Here is a 17,835-nt window from a genome sequence, read left to right as displayed (position 1 = left end):
TAAAACAATAGCCTTGATGTGCTAAAAGCACTTTGCTATTGTGGTTGAACTCTTATTCACAATAAGAGGTGAAATGGATGCAAGGGCACAAATGTGGTTTAACTTCCTCTTGTTTATAGGCACAACTTAGTGATCATTAACACTTTGTGTGTTAATTCAAATGTCATCACAAATGTTTCCCCATGGATGGTTTAAACATGTTTCGATAATACAAAATAAAACTGGGATTATTACAGTTCAAGGCTATCTGAAAAAGGAAGGACGCGGGAGGGGGCCTGGTGTTGGACCTGGTGTCAGAAATGCTGTTGTGTTTCAGCAATTTGACTGCAGGTTTTGAGTTTATCTTTGAACTGTGCTATCTGAGCTAAGTTAACTGCGGTTCAAATCTACTGCACATTGTCGTTGATCACAGCTATTTCCCCACTGAAAAGCCTCCAGAATGAAGCGTCTCCTCCTGGTGACTGCGGGAAGGGGGGCGACGCCGCTGATTGTTACGTCAGGACGGCGCCCATTGTGACGCGGGGTGGCGCGGAGGCCTGTGGGATGACGGCGGTCCTGGCTGGCGGCGCCATTTTGCGAGCAGCGGACAGTCGGCAGCGGCGACAGCGCAGTCCTCGGGGCGGAGCGAGGCGAGCCTCCTCACACCATCCATGGCGGCCGAAATTCGGGACGATAAAGGTAAACCGAGACGCCACCACCACCACTTTGCTTCAGTGGGTGTCTGGCAGCCGAAGAGGAGGAGCAGGGAAACGCGAAGGGTCGGGGCATCTTTTGTTTAAATGAAGCGAGGTGGGAAGCGGGAGGCCACAATCCGCCGATTCAGGACCCCGCCCGCGGGGTGTGAGGGCGACGCGGGGGGGACGACACATTTACATTGTGCCCGGCTCTATGTACTGCTCTGCGCTTCTACACCACCGCCCATCCGTGTGGTGGTACAACATTTGGACAGCTCCGGGGGTGGGGGGAAGGCCTGGCCGCCAGGCCGCCATGTTACTGATGTCGGAGGCGGCCTTCTACCCCCTCCCCCCTCCCGGAGCCAGGGAGAGGAACAGAGTGTCCAGAGACATGTAAAATGGTGCAGCCTCCACCGGGGTGCAGGAATAGAGGGACCTGGGGTGACGGCAACCTGGGCTTTATAAATGGGGGCATATAGTGCAAAGACGGGGACGTTTTAATAAAAGAAACCTGGATGAAACGGACTCCGCCTCAACTGGAATATTGTGTTCAATTCGGGGCATCACAAAGATGTGAAGGCATTTTGGAGGTTGAAGAAAAGAGGTTCATGAGAAAAGTTCCAGCCATGAGTAACTTCAGTTTCATGGATAGACTGGAGAAGCTGGGACTGTTCTCCTCGGGGAATAAGGTTTGAGAAGAGATTTGATAGTTATGCGGTAGCACAGTGGTTGGCATTGTGGCTTCACAGTGCCAGGGCCCCAGGTTCAATTCCTGGCTGGGTCACTGTCTACAGAGTCTGCATATTCTCCATGTGTCTGCTTAGGTTTCCTCCGGGTGCTCCGGTCTCCTCCCACGAGTTCCGAAAGACGTGCTGTTAGGTAATTTGGACATTCTGACCTCCCTCTGTGTACCCGAACAGGCAGCAGAATGTGGCGACTAGGGTTTTTTTTCACAGTAACTTCATTGCAATGTAAGCCTACTTGTGACAATAAAGATTATTATTATTCAAAACCATGAGAGGGCTGGGCAGAGTAGGTAGGAACTCCTTCCGACTGAAGGGTTGAGAATTGAAAGACGCATTCAAGACAAGTGGCACAATGGCCGATGGTGTCATGAAAAACATTTGCTGCAGCGATTGGCTAGGATCTGATCTGGATTGTGCTACCAAAGTTTGGAATCTGGGACCATGTATGCTTTCAAAAGGCAACTGGATAAGTTCATGGAGAGATAAATTGCACGGTTAAAGGAAATGGAATGAGATTTAACAGAGAGGTTGCATGACACAATGGACCAAATGGCCTTCCATGGCTGTAACAATTGTGTAATTCCTCCTGGTCCCGGGGACTGCCTGTGCATGAGTTCTGGGAACACCTCACCAGCAGGTCCATAACTCTTAACATTTGAGTCAGAGAAGATTGTATTAAAATATTCTGGAGACCTGCACACACAATCCAAGTTGATTCTCCAGTACAATAATGAAGGCGTGCTCTATTGTTGGAACTGACTTTCAGATTAGATAATTCGAGGCACTGTCTTCGCTTGGTGATCGTAAACTATTTTATAGTGCTGGAGAAGATCGGGGAAAATCTCCTGCTGTTTAAGCTATTAGCCCTCAGCATCTAAAGTAAATTCAAGAGCAACATAGTGTTATATTGGAAATCTGAAAACCATATATTGCTGGAAATACTCAACAGCTCCGGAATCATCTGTGAGAGGGAAACTGGTTAACAGTTGCTGTCTGTCAGAGCTGGTAAAGGTTGCAGATGTAAGTGATTTTTTGGCAAGTTTGACAATGTGCATGGTGGAAAAATAAGGGAAGACCTCTAAGGAAGATTTATTTGGTTGTTGCAGCATGGCAGTGGGGGAGATGGAGGCATAGTGATAACGTCAATGACTAGTCATCCAGAGCAGAGTTTTTCAAGCTCTTTTCCCTAGGACCTGCTTTCACCGACCCATGCCACCTGGATTTTGCAACACACATTTGCTTACCTTTAATGCGATAGGTGAGCCTTCTTGGACCTCGCAATCTCACTTGTTACATTTCCGCTAAGGACTTTAGCCGATGATTTAAGTTCTCGCATCCTTTGGAAAAGAAATCAAAGGTTTGCGCTCGACTCGCCATGCTTTGTATTCAAATGCCTAAGTTTTGAGGGTTTTAAACTTTAATTTGCCAGTACTTCCTGCACATAACATACATGGGCTTTGCATCCTGATTTGCATTGGCATAATTAATAAAGCCATACCTCAAGAAATAATCTTTATACTGCTTTATTCCCAATTTCAGAATGGGTTGTTTGTCAGAGGCCCTGGAGCTCTCACCAGCACCTGCTGTGGACTAATCCTGAGTTTCCAGCAGATTCAATTATGCGATCCTGGCCTGTTTGTGTCTCTGGCCCTCTCTTTATTACAAACTGTTACATCTTCAGTTCTTCACACAGTCCTGTTGCTGGCAGCTACAAAATGGAGGAATCTCTCCCATTATTTCGTACCCAAAGCACAGGCAGCATGACTTGCTCTCTGCCACAGCTTCTGGCAGGATGACTTTGCTGTTTTAAAAATTAAATTTTGTTTTGGGACAGCGTGCTGATGTCAGGTGGAGGCCATCCTCTCCGCTGTGCTCTGGGCCTGCACACTGCAGTATCCGCCTGAGGGGGCGGATGTATGACCCCGCGGTGGCCGTTGGGCGCTTCTCCCATGATCGTGAGCGGCGAGACCCTGAGTTTGAAAAACCCTGATGCAGAGGATATACTCTGTGGATGCTGGTTCAAATCTTGCCGTGACAGCTGGTGGAATTTAAATTCGATTAATAAATCTGAAAAGTAAAGCTAGTCTCAGTGATGGTGACCATGATAACTATTATTGATTGTTGTAAAAAAACATCTAATTTACTTAAGCCCTTTAGAGAAGACAATCTATCCTTAACCTGAACTGGTCTACATGTAACTCCAGACCCACAGTGGTTTACTTTAACTGACTTCTGGAATAGCCTAGCCAGCCACTCTGTTCAATAGCAATTAAGATGGGAAACAAATGCTGGCCGTGTCAGTAATGCCCACATCCCATGGAAGAATACGTTTTTAAAAAGCTACCACCATGTGAAAATTTGCTGTGATGTTGATGTTTCCCAATAGTAAATCTACCCTGAGGACTTTGTTGTAAAGTGAACAGGGAGTCTTGGGTTGTGGAAGATATCTTTCTATTCAGGGGATGAACTGGTTTCCTGTCCCTCTGCCAGTGAAATTACTGAACACATTCCAGCCCTTTGGTTCTGGTCTCCCCATTGGAAATTGGAACCTCCTGCTTGGTTTGCACCATTCAAGGGAGGATACTGCTGGAGTTTAATCTTAGGTTAGATTGCTAAGTATGAAGAATCTGCCAGCAGTGCCTTCTCTGTGTAAAAAGGAAGATTGTTGCTTGGTTCCAAGGTTAGAATTCCTAGCTTTCTGTTTGAATATTTGTGGGGTTTTACACTTTGCTTATGTTTCCCAGCCTGTGGATATGATGATGGTTGGTACTGCTGTAAAATTGCGATCTACAATTAATTGTACAACTGTCTTTGTCCCTTTCATTTCCCATTTACCTACCAGTAAGAATGTGGAGGCCCCAGGTTTCACTTAGCACTTCGGCTCCTCTTCTACTTCTGAAGGAAATGCTGTGCTGAAGCAACTCTCCACCCACCCCTTTACCGTTGCTTCATATTGCCCTTTTCTCCAGTTTGCTGTCATCCTCCCCCTTTCTATCTGACCCATTCTGCATACCCACATCTCTTGCAATCAAATGCCTTCCACCCCAAGTCTCAATATACTGCTCCCCTCCCTGCCTCAATTTGCCACACCAAGTCTGAATCATCTATTCGGCCTTTTCCAGTGACGCATGACTCCTTGCTCTGTGTCCCTTCCATTCATTATTTAGTCCTGCTTCCAATTAGCAGAGTGAGAAGAAGACAGACCACTGCTGTAGTGCAATATTTAAAAGGGTGCACTTCACAAGGCTGTAACTATTGACATGGAGAAAATTATCCCAAACATAGTTACACTTTACGTGGGTTATACATGATTTGTATAATATCAAGGTTGCAATCTTGAAAATTGATTTAAGAGAATGAGAAACTTAAGCTTTTAAAACTAGTAAGATTCCAGATACATTTCATGAGCTGGACTCTGCGGATTGAAATCCAAAGATTGTCTGTGGTTGCTCTACTATTTTGGTCTAAGACATCAATGTTAATTTGGTTCTTGTTAATGCTAATGTGTACATCAGCTGCCAGATGAGAAAATGCATGCATTAGATCATCAAGGGAATTATCAACACCTGGAGTACATTTTTACAAAATGCAATTCTTCTGTTTAAGAATGCTCATTATTGTTGAGACAAATCTACACCATTTCTCAACTCTGTTTCTTCTATTCACCGGTGTACAGTTAAAAATAATTATGGCATCTAGCACGCAATCCAGCCTTGGGTTTGAGGTGAGAAAATGAAAACAGAAACATCAGTTTTGTTTCACTGGCAGTGATCTCATCTAAGTTGCCCTGCCAGACACACAACTGTTCTCTTGACCTTGCATCTCATGTGGCCTTGTTCCCATTTGTCAATCACAGATAAGGCCATCCCTGATCACATTCTTCAGTCGTTCTCCATTTACTTCACAACCTGACTTCAATCTCACCCTGGAAAAATCTCTGAAAATTTCTCTAAGCTTATCCCACTCCTTCCCTCTTCTGTTTTGAAGCTCCTTCAGACTTACATCCTTGACTAAACCTTTGGCCATTTGCCCTAACATGTCTATGTATTTAATATTAAACTTTGTGCAATGCTCCTGTAAATCACCGTGAGCCATTATACTATAATTGCTTTGCATATGAATCCAAATTGTTGTAGAAGTATTTGAACCCTCACTAGTGCAGAGATTTTACTGTGACTGAATGTCTGTGTTCAAACACTGATCTTCCATTTATGAAACTGGTTTTACAGAACTATAACACAGTTGGAGATAATAAATTCCTGGGTGCATGGAATTTGTGGTAATATGCAGGCATGGTTACAAGATTCGTTAATGGGCAGAAAACAGTCAGGATAAACATGCATCTTCAAGTTGGCAGACTTATGGAAGGTAGCTAGCAAGGATCAATGCTGGGGCCTCAGCGATTTACAATCTGTTAATGATTTTGACAAAGAGACCAAGAGTAATGTATCTTAGTTTGCTGACCATGGAACGCTAGGTGGAAATGTAAGCTGTGAGTAGGATGCAACGAGACTGCAATCAGATATAGGCAGGTTCAGTTAGTGGGCAGCAAGTTGGCACATGGAGCATATAATGAGGTTATTCATGCTTGGCAGTAAGAACAGAAAAACATTTTTTTTTTAAAAAGCATGGAATGTTGATCCGGAGAACTTGGGAGTACTCATACATGATAACTTTGTGTTTCTTGTAAGTATAGCAAGACATTCTGAAGGCAAATGGCATTTTGGCTTTTATTGCAAGGGGATTATAGGGAGCTTTGAAACCACACTTGAAGCTGTGTGCAGTTTTTGCGTCTGTTTAAAGGAGGCTATGCTCGCTTTGGAGATGGTACGGCAAAGGTTTACTAGATTGGTTTCTGGGATGAGAGGATTGTCTTATGAGAGGCTGAGCAAATTGGGACTGTTATGAGTGAGAGGTGGTATTAGATGATTTGGAACTATCCAATTCTAGCTAGAATGAAGGGTGTCATGTGACTTGCTCCAAATTCTGCGCGGAAACAAGTCTGGGTCGATTGGTTACTGTGAGGAAGGAGGCTGCAGGTCGACTTACTGGCAAGAGAGTACAAGGTGTTCACGCGAGTAAACGGGCAAGAGCATCTGTGTTGACTATGGATGGACTTTCAGTCTCCATGTTTTAGGCAGTAAAAGTGATTTCACAAAGACTGAGAGACAAAGTAGTTAGTGTGGTCAGCAGAGAAGAAAGACTGATTGCCTTCACACTGAAACAGACTGTAGGAGGGAAGATGGTTGAACAGATGCATCCTGCGGCCACCAAAGGAATGTGGGTGACTTGTCCTTGTGTGGCCGGTGGGGGTGAAAAGAATTGCTGGAGTTGGCCTTACTGTTGGTATTTAGTTCGGAACTTCTCTGGAAATTGAGGCACACCTCATGCTAGTCACTCAACTTTACAACTCAACAAAATGGGAAAAAGTGAATCCATTGGAAGCTGAGTGATGTTGGACTCGATCTTGTGGCAACTGTTCTACAGAGAATGGGATGTAAAGTCTAACTATGGCATTGGGGTTTTAGTAGTGTTTAATGTTACTGAAGATATCCTTTTTTTTGCTCTAATGCTTTAGTTGCCTATTAATAACTATGAAAATATGAAAGGAGCAGCTGAGCACATCATTAGTCTGCCTGCCTCATTGCATGTTCTCCTGAGCGAGGCTGTTTTTAAAAAAACAAGTGATCTCTATGGGACTAAGGTACCTAATGAATCTTCTCCCAGATGCTCTGCAATTTGCCTGCGATAACCCCAAGGACCTGCCAAAATTTGTTTTTATGGATTGCTGGAGTCCATAAGCACCCAATACTTCAACCAGAAAGCAATGAGTCTATGAAAAATAAATACTGGGCAATAGTTAATCTTAACACTTTGCCTATCAACTTGATTCACATGTTCCTCAGTTCTGCCATCCTAATCCAACTGGTTGATTTCCAGGACTCAACTGCATCACTATATTTGTGCATTCAACCCAGTGTTTTTGAAACTTTTTTTGCCTGGGACCCATTTTTACCAAATGGCCATCCTTCGCAACCCATGCCGGGCAGCCATGGTGACCCACTTTTTCGCTTACCTTTAATGTGACAGGTGAGCCTACTTGGTCCTCACAATCTCACTTGCTTTGTCATTCAATGTTACATTTTTGCTAAGGACTTCAGCTAATGATTTAAGTTTTCGTTGCATTGTTTGAAAAAAAAAATCAAGACGTTTGTCCTCAAACTCGCAATGTTTAGTCTTCAAAGGCATTTGAAGTTTTGAGGGCTTTACTTCTTTCATTTGCCAGTACTTCCCTGCACATAACACACACATGGGCTTTGCATCCTGATTTGCATTGACACAATAAAGCCATACCTCAAGAAATCATCTTTACTGCTTTGTTCCTATTTTCAGTCTTTTCTTTGTTGGCTGTTCACCAAAGGCCCTGGAGCTCTGTCCTAGCAATGCTTTGTCCTGCCGTGGAATCTTCTAAGCAGCTCTCTCCAACAGATTCAGTTGTGAGATCCTGGCCTGTTTGTGTCTCTGGCCCTCTCTTCCTTATTACAAACTGAGCCATCTTCAGTTGTTCACATTCATCATGTTGCTTGCTTACTGGCAGCTACAAAATGGAGGAAAGTTTCCTCTGCGATTTAATGCACAAAGCAGGAATCGTCTGACATCAGTATACGTGCCGGGCCCGTGACCTGCTTTCTGTCACCACGTCTGGTGGGAAGACTGCTGTTTTTAAAAATAAATTTGGTCCTGGGACAACGTGCTGACATCAGGAGGTGGCAGTCTGCCAGTTTGACACACGGCCTGCGCACTGCCGGATCCGCCTGAGGAGGCGTGCATGCAGGCGGTATTCTGTTATTTTTAAACAGCACATGGCGTCCCATGAATTTTATTTGTGAAGACTGATCACTTATAATGCACCATTAGAGTGACACGATTGTAGAGATTTCAAACAGTCACATAGATTTCACATGCTGGTCCTTAAATTCCACTTGCCCTGCCCAGAGAAGAACCACACAATTATTTTCTGTGATTGTCTTCTTGGATCTCAGTTTGAAGAACACAAATTGCTCCAATCCCTTTACATCCCTTTACATGTAGCTATCACATCGTTCTGCCTCCCTGTGATGGTGTAGGCATTGAAGTACTTGTGGAAGCCAGTGAACTGGTGCTGACTGTCGGCATCGTGACCTGCCATTCTCATCCCTCACACAAACCTCACTTGGCCACTCGGTTTCTGTCACAGGCCCCGGGTTCCAACAGTCCCACCGCTGGAAGAAACCCGACCCCCCCAGCCTCCTATTGGTCAGTGGACCAAACCCGGGTATGTCGTTTGAAAGCTAATCACCCGTTGAATAACCTGGGTGGCAATCGGATGGAGCAAAGCAAAATGCTGCTGGCAGTTGCGACTGGCATTCTCAACCTAAACGTCGGCTGCTGCAATTGTGCGCATTTCCCATGAAATGATCACTTTCCGCTACCCGCCCATGACCTACCTGCGGGATGAGACCCTGAGTTTGAAAAACTGATTTAAGCTATCAATTTAGTATTTTTTCATAAGCCACATCATTCAGGAACACACAAAGCTCCCAAGTATGGGACCATTCAGGACCCTGCCTCATGTCAGCGTGTGATCTTGCCAGTGGAAGGAAGGGCAGTGGGATTAATGTTGAATTAGGTTTCTAGAATGCAGAGGTGAGGGATTATACTGTGATTAGACAAGGCCCCCTGCCTTGCCCCTAGCTTGGGGTGTGGTGATCCTCTGGTTAAATCATCACCAGTTAGCTCTCTCAAAAGAGCAGAGCGGCCTATGGTCCTTTAGGATTGTGGCGGCATTTTACTGCACCACCCATACCGTTTTTTAAAATATACTTAATGTGCCCAATTCTGTTTGTTTCAAATTAAGGGCCAATTTAGTGTGGCCAATCCACCCACCGTGCACATTGTTAGGTTGTGGGGCCGAGACCCATGCAGGCACGGGAAGATGTGCAAACTCCACATGGACAGTGACCCGGGGCTGAGATCGAGCCACTGCGCCACCATCCAGCCCACACCTATCTTCCGCCCTCACAAAGAACCTGCTCATCCCCACTGTCATGTGGGTCCTATGCATCAGTTTAAACTGGTAACCTCGCACACGACGAGAAAGTGTTCACCCTCTGCAAGGCCTCTGCCCAAGCCCCGGACTGCACCTCCCCACTTGGCTCCTACTCTAACTTGCGTTTGATATCCTCCACCAGAGCGCTCTCCCATCAATTCATTATAAATATCCAACACCTTTCCCATCCCTATTTTGCCCTCCGATAACAGCTTATCCTGTAACACTGGAGGCAGCAGCCCCGGGAACGATGGCGCCTATCTCCTTACAAAATCACCTACCTGAAGGCACATAAAACCATTTCCCTTGGGCAATTCATACAATTCCTCCAACCCCGCAAATTTGCCCCCTATAAACAAGTCCAAAAAAATTCCCACCTGCCACCGCCACTCCAGAAACCTCGCACCAGCCCCACTTGCACAAACCTATGGTTGTTGCATATCACGCATATCAGTGACATGCCCTCCAGCCCAAAGTATTACCTGCACTACCCTCACACTTTTTTACGCCAACACCACCATAGATTTACATAGAATTTTACAGTGCAGAAGGAGGCCATTCGGCCCATCGAGTCTGCACCGGGTCTTGGAAAGAGCACCCTACCCAAGGTCAACACCTCCACCCTATCCCAGTAACCCCACCAAATCCCAGTAACCCCACCCAACACTAAGGGCAATTTTTGGACACGATGGGCAATTTAGCATGGCCAATCCACCTAATCCGCACATCTTTGGACTGTGGGAGGACACACTGGGAGAATGTGCAGACTCCGCATAGACAGTGACCCAAGCCGGGAATCGAACCTGGGACCCTGGAGCTGTGAAGCAATTGTGCTATCCACAATGCTACCGTGCTGCCACTTGGCTCACTGAGTACCTGTCTGGCGCGAACAGTGGAGATGCCAAAACCAGCCGTCAAACTTGTTCCCCTGCATGACGCCACCTCCACTTCTCCTCCACAGCCCATTTCCTTTTCATATTTGCCACCCAATAATAATTTATCAAATTTGGCAACGCCAACCCCTTTGCACCCGCTCTAAAAATACCTGCCTCACCTTCCTGATCTCACAAACCCTGATATCCCATTGACCTTCCTGAACAAAGGCCTGGGGGACAAAGATAGGGAGGTTCCGGAACACAAACAGAAATCAGGCCAGCACTATCATTTTCACTGTCTGCACACCCAGCCAGCGATAGTGGCAACACATCCCACCTCTCAAAAGCCACCTTTGTTCCCTCCACCAATCGAGCCAAATTCAATCTATGTTGCTGGGCCCAACTCTGCGCCAGCTTCCCCCCCCCACCACCCTAAGCGGCAACTCCCCATATCTCATTTCTTGCCCTCTGACATCGATCGGGAACACCTCCATCTTTCCCATGTTCAATTTATATCCTGAAAACCGGCCAAAATCTCCATAACCACTCCAATGCTGTCCATCAGGTCTGAAATATATAATCACCCACGTACAACAAAATCCTATGCTCAGCAAACCCCCCCCACCCCCTCTTGCTCAATCCCTCGACTCGCTCTATCGACAAGGCAGAAAGAAACTGGGAGAGCGGGCAACCCTGTCTCGTCCCCCGATGTAGCTCAAACTACCCTCAACTCATTTGGTTCATCTGGCCGCTCTGTACAATATCTGGACCCAAACCACCCCAGGACCTCAAACAAATATGCCCACTCCAACCCGATCATTAGCCTTCTCTGCTTTCATCGCCTGCCACCCACCACCTGCCCGTTCCCAGAGTATCACAATCATGTTAAGTAACCTCCGCACAGTCGTCGACAACTGCCTTCCCTTCACAAATCCTGTCTAGTCCTCCCCTATCACCCCAGACACACAGTCCTCAATTCGCGATGCGAGCACCTTTGGCGGCGGCTTAGCATCAACATTCAGCAGCGATATTGGGCGGTACAACCCACACTGCTCTGGGTCCATATCCTTCTTTAAAATCAGGGAGGTTTTAACCCTGCGGCAGGGTTGGTGGGGGATGGGTGGTTTGCCCCTCGCCTCATTGTATGTCCCCACCAACAGTGGCCCCAGCTCCACCCTAAACCTTTTATAAAATTATTGTGAACCCATCCGGCCCCAGGCTTCCCTGCCTGCATTGCTCCCATGCCATTCACTACCTCCCTGAACCCGTTCCTCTTCCACTTTTGGGAACTCCGACCCATCCACAAACCGCCACATCCCCTCTTCTCTTGTTGGGGGATCCCAACTCGTACAGCCTCATATAACAGGCCTCCTCTGCCCCATTCACTCCCTCTGGGTCTGTTACCACCTTACCCCTCTCGCTTCTCACCCCACCGATCTACCTCACCTTTGCCTGCTTTCTTAACTGGTGGACCAGCATCCTACTCGCCTTCTGCCCATAGGTACACTGGCTCTCTGCAAGTGCCCCACTGTCTTCCCTGTGGACACTAATAAAAACACCATCTGGAGTCTCTATCTCTCCCTTAACCCATCTTCTGGCGTCATCGAGTACTTCCGGTCCACCCTCAGAATCTCATCTACCAGCCTTGCCCTCTCCTCCTGCTCCACCCTCCCCCTGTGCGGCCCCCCACCCCCTTCAGTGTCATTCAACTCCATGTAGCCCAGACGGCAGTCCTCACCCGCCTACACACCTTTAGTTAGCGGCCCCACATCTAACCTCATAAAGTCCATGTCATCCCAATTTGGGGCATAAACATTTACCAGGACTACTGGTACACCCACGTCCCAACTGCCACACCCATGTCAGCAAAGCCCCCCTCCACCTCCAACAAAGACCCAAACCCCCCCTCCCGGCCTTCCTCCTGGCAACCTCCCACATCACTACCATTAACTAGCTTGTCCAGCCAGCCTCTGCTCCACTCACTCAATTGCAGCTTTGAGCAGCTCCACCACCGTGGCCAAATCCTCCAAAGCCCCTTTCCCCAATTGCTTGACTTTGTTGTTCAAAAACGCATTCAGCTGCTCTGTCGACCACTGGGCAGGCAGCGCTGCCCCCTTGTCCTCAGCCATCTTCACCTGTGGCGCACCACAAAAAGTTACTTGCCCCAGCTGCGCGCTCTGTCTCGTGGCACTTCTCATCCACCGATCCATACACCAGCCTCACCAGAGGAGTATTACTGTCCCTGGGTGCACTCACCTTTTGACATCTGGAGACGAGTTTTCAATTCCAGGTTTATTAATTAGTTAATTGAATTAAATTCCATCATGGTGGAATTTGAACCTCTGTCCCCAGAGCATTAGCCTGGACCTCTGATTTAGCAGTTCAGTGGATTGTCACTCTGCCATCTCACAATGGTTCATTATTGTGCTTTAACAATCTGATTCTAATATGGAAAAGAAGTAAAGGTAGTAGTTGGAGATGAGAATAAAAGCAATCTAAGGTGGAAACTGAAGAAAATTTAAAAACATGGAATGGTAAAAAAGGCAAGTAAAACAAGAAAACAGTTAAAGCAGGCAGTAACTCTGGCAGCATCAGCGCACAGAACAGACAAGATAATGTTTAAAGGTAGAAATGAGAAATCAGTGCGTCCAGAATGAAAATAAAGCAAAAAGTATTTTAACTAAAATTCACCCTTTATTTCTTTAAAAAAAATGTATTTTATTACAAACATGTATCAAAACAGATTACAGCAAATAAATACCCCGGGAAACATACTTCCCAACAATCAACTATACAATCTGTACAGATTTTTCCCCTTTTTCATCACTCCCCTGCAACAAACAGCTCCTTAAACACAGTCACAAACATCCTCCACCTTTTCTCAAACTCCCCTGCTGAGCCCCATAACTCATACTTTATCTTCTCTAACCGCAGGAAGTCGTACAGATCACCCAACCAAGCCGCTACCCCCGGTGGCAATGCCTACCTCCACTCCAGCAAAATTAGCCGCCATGCATTGAGAGACGAAGGCCACAACGTCGGCCCTCCTCTCAATGAGCTCCGGCTTCTCTGAAAACTCAAATATCGCCACCAAAGGGTCCGGGTCCTCCACCTCCACTACCCTGGCTATGACCGCAAACACTCCCGCCCAGAATCTTCCCAATTTTTCACAACCCCAAAACATGTGCGTGTGATTCGCTGGCCCCCGCCCACACCTCTCACACTCATCTGCTACCCCCTGAAAGAACCCACTCATTCTCGCCCGAGTCATATGCACCCTGTGCACCACCTTAAACTATGAGGTTCACCCTTGCATGAGAGGCGGTCCCATTTACCAGACGCAGTGCCTCACTCTATACTCCCCAATTGATCTCCTCCCAACTTCACTTCCTATTTATTCACCTTTTATTCTTGCAGGAAAATGTAAATTGAAATGATTTATAAAATTGTAACATGACCTGTTGTAATTTATTGTACTTGTGGCAAAGCATCAGTGAAAGGTAATTTACATTTCTTGTCTTTTAGATGGTGAAGTCAATGTTTTGGATGATATCTTGACGGAAGCCCCAGACCAAGATGATGAGCTTTATAATCCTGAAAGTGAACAAGACATTAGTGAGAAGAAAGGTGAGTGTGGCATGTTCATGCTTTTTGGTTCATAGACTTTTTTTAATGGTTTCACAAGAGCCTTTTGAGTCTGTGGTTGGGCGCAGTTGCTTTGCAAACATTATGAAAGCAATAACATTTCTTGGTATGGCACTTGAAAATGCAGTCTTTAATAGCTGTATTTTTTTCTCTTTTGGATTTGTCTTCAAATTGAACATATGAGTGATCTGAAAAATAAATTAGGTGGCTAATCTGGAGATTTTTAAGTGGATCTCCGGTTTAAGAGTAAATTTTTCTCATATCTTACTTTGGATTGCTTAGCATATATGTTGTCCCATTGCATCAATTTTGACTTGTGTTTTTATGCTGGAGGCCAAGTACAGCCCAGTCAGAATTTGTTTACCTGATCAGGCTTTGTATTTTATCAACAGAATTCTGCTTTTGAGCTTTAATAGGTACTTTAAAATATAATTTTTACTGTTTTAATTTGGTACTGTCGGCAACAGAAGACAATTTCAGCAGGCATTACATTTTTGACAGGATATCCTTATTGCATTTAACAATGTGAAAGCACCATATTATTTAATCATACTTGCTATTTTTGTTCATAGATATTTCCTTACAATTGAACCATTCTATTTTTGCTTGTGCAATACCTTTAAACTGTTTGCTTTTCTCACTCATGATTTTGATGTATTTTTTGAGACATAAAGTGTGTTAACTTTCTTTATTGAACAGCATCAAAAAGAAAAAATGAAAAGGAGAGAGCTGACAGTGGTGATGGGAAAAGGCAGAAATCTTCAAGCCATTCGATGCGGCAAGTTAGCAAAAGATCTTCCTGCCCGTCTGCAGGAGACAGCATAAAGGCTTCTGTTTCAAAAAGCAGACATGTATCAACCCTTAAGAAGGATGAGTATCAGCGATACGAGAGAAGCAAAACTGCAAGTACTGACAGAAAGAACCATACCCAAGGTGGGAATTCTCGTGAGTCACAGAAAGATCGAACAGACAGAGTGGGGAGTAGAAGAAGAGAGTCCGACAGAAAAATTAAATCGGCAACCCCAGATGAGTCGGAAACGTACAGCATGGTAAGGCAAAACTGCAACAGTTAATGTTTGTATTTGCTATGAAGAAGGCTATCTATGCACCCTGATCTTATAACTTCATTGGCATTTTCCTGCTGTTGGAAGCCACTGGTTCTGGTGTATAGCAGCTAATAGGAGCAGGGTGGCGTCATAGGGTAAATGACAAGACAGGTCCTTCTCTAAACAGCCCATTGAAACCAATTATTCTGAATGGATACATTGCAATGGGACATTGTTTTTGTTGTCTTAACACATCTGCAGAATAGTGCTCCATGGAGGATACTTATAATTAGCAAAGTATGTTTGTGAGCGTGGAAGGCTTGGAGATCATTCCAGTTGCAGATGGCGATGTAGACAGAACAGAGGGACAAAGCAGAACAGCAGAAAGGGTGGGAAACAGCTCCAGGTGGGAAGAGACTAGTGGACCTGGAACACATTTGGTAAACAATAAGCAAATTGCGAGATGATTTTCATGGTAAGTTGAAGCTAATGCACTCTATATTATGAATCTTGAAAGGAGGTAAAAATTGGTAGTGTGCATTTCAGACTGGAAAGATTGGAGGAAATGTGAATTATTTTCTAAAATGGCTCTGCTAAGAAATCTAAATTGGGTGGCACGGTGGCGCAGTGGTTAGCACTGCCTCAATGGCGCCGAGGCCCCAGGTTCGATCTCAGCCCCGGGTCATTGTGGAGTTTTCACATTCTCCCTGTGTCTCCGTATATCTCACCTGCACAACACAAAAGATGTGCAGGGTAGGTGGATTGGCCATGCTAAATTGCCCTTTATTTGGAAAAAAAATTGGATACTCTGAATTTATAGAGAAAAAAGAAATTCCTAAATTACATGTACATTCATATTGTTCTTCAACTGAGCTAGTCATTGAGGAAGAATTGGCAATCCATTGTGGTTACTTGCACATTTGTGCCTTATGGCTAGCAAACCAGTCTTTTATTTTCATTATTTTTAAGATTGTTGCAAAATTAATTATATGGTATGGTTACAGTTCAAGTTTTTATCTGAAGGATTTATATGTTCTGAAATATGTGGTGGTGCACATTTGAAACAGTGGCGTGGCAAAAATTTTACTTAAAAGGCTTGTGAACAGTGCCTGATGTGCAAATCATCCAGTAACCTGTAGCAAGAAAGCTGGATAGCCTATGAATTGTGAAACATCATGATACTGAATGACTTGTGCCACTGCCATTTGCTTGATAAAAATAGCATCTTGTCCTTAACCTCCCTGTGAACTTTGCATTTGCACATAACTTACCACAACGTTAAGTCTAGTTATTAATACTCAGGTGCCCTTTTAATGACTGTGGCTGAGAAATGAACAATTATGTATGGCGACCCATACTTCCAGTTGGTAAATTGTTGGCAGTTTAAAAAATCTCTCAATCTTTCCCTTTATCTCTCATTTGACATTGCATTCATCCCATCTAATTCGATATCCTCCTTGACATATTTTCTCAATCCTTAAATCTCATTAATTAAGGAGATATGCTGTTGTTGGTCCTGTTGTGTTCATAGAGTTTCATCTTGTCCTCATCAGTTTGTACCTCAACTTGCAGGACAAATATAAATTTGAGCTGGAGAGTGCAGCGGATTCCGACCCAGTATGCTTTTTAAATTCTATTTCCCCATCGTGTTGGGTGTGGTGACTCAGTATTTTCTTTTTTAACAATACATGGTTGTAACTGTGTGGTAGGGGAAGTGATCCTTGCAGGAAGTGCATGCTGTGCGTGGGGTAACTAGTATATGTAGTTTTTAATTGTGCATTTAAGTGATTGTTCTTGTTGATCTTTATTCCCAAACTCGGGCTCAGTTTAATTTTCCCGAATCTTTAGTATTAGCTGATAGTAATTGCAATTAAATTCATACATTATGTAAACATTATTTTCTTAATGTGTACCATTGCCATTATACTTAGTAATTGTATATTTGTATATCTGCCCCCTTTACAAAAAACATTTCACAAGATCTTGTTTCTGAAGTTTTTTGTCTTGACTCAATGGGGCAGACAAAAGAATGCCAAATTTCAAACGATCACAACAATTAAGTAAAGGAAAAAAGAGGTGCTGATTGGTTGGGAAGTCAGTTCTGGCCGGGGATTGTCATAAAGAAAACTATGGGAAACTAAAGATTCCCCATGCTTCCAGGTAATACAAAACACAATTAAATATTCCATTTGCAGAAAACGGGTCCCTTCCTATGAATATATGTAATTCCTCGCAAGCATAAATAGCCACCGGCTTGGCTGATGATCTTGGATTGATAGTGTAGTTATTAGCGCACTCGGGATTGTTCAGCAAATGCTGTTCAATCACATCGTATCTAACAGTCGATGTTTATTTTGGATTTTCCAAGATCAAGCTGTTTTAAGTATGGTCTTCCTCTGCCTATTCCGAGCAGTCAGAGGAACATGTTGCTTGGTTGAACCAGACCGTTGTTGGGTTGAATAGGCTGCATATCTAGCATTGCACTGGCAATGAAATTCATACACAACTTTACTTAGTTGTGTGGTAGGCAGAATGTCTTTTTGGGTTGATGGCAGATTCTCTCCAGGTTCGATGGTCATTAACATTTTTGTTGGTTTCCACAAGGAGCACGTTTTTGATGGATTTTTCTGATAGATTTGTAATCTTTGGCTTTGCTACTGAGTGTAAGGGTGCCTGACATACCTTGGTGAGCGCCATTCAGATTCACTTCTGCAATGGCGTGGTCTAACCCACTCACTTTCCTGTGTGTTAGTTGAGAAA

The 17,835-nt window shown here is 44.6% G+C and overlaps 1 protein-coding gene across 6 annotated transcripts in view; it reads left to right on the top strand.

Moving 5' to 3' along the window:
- Positions 1-534: 534 nt before the first annotated feature.
- Positions 535-17,835, top strand: part of ythdc1 (YTH N6-methyladenosine RNA binding protein C1) — a 64,994-nt gene continuing 47,693 nt past the window's right edge. For all 6 annotated transcript variants that reach the window (XM_072517081.1, XM_072517080.1, XM_072517079.1 and 3 more), the window contains exons 1-3: positions 535-678; positions 13,910-14,011; positions 14,729-15,078. In XM_072517081.1, the coding sequence (XP_072373182.1) occupies positions 651-678; positions 13,910-14,011; positions 14,729-15,078 (480 nt within the window). In that variant the 5' untranslated portion in view covers positions 535-650. The remainder of the gene's footprint in view (positions 679-13,909; positions 14,012-14,728; positions 15,079-17,835) is intronic.

This window comes from Scyliorhinus torazame, chromosome 9 (assembly GCF_047496885.1).
Source record: "Scyliorhinus torazame isolate Kashiwa2021f chromosome 9, sScyTor2.1, whole genome shotgun sequence".
Classification (NCBI taxonomy): domain Eukaryota; kingdom Metazoa; phylum Chordata; class Chondrichthyes; order Carcharhiniformes; family Scyliorhinidae; genus Scyliorhinus; species Scyliorhinus torazame.
The sequence above is the reverse complement of the archived record's forward strand: the minus strand, read 5'-3'. Positions and strand labels throughout refer to the sequence as shown.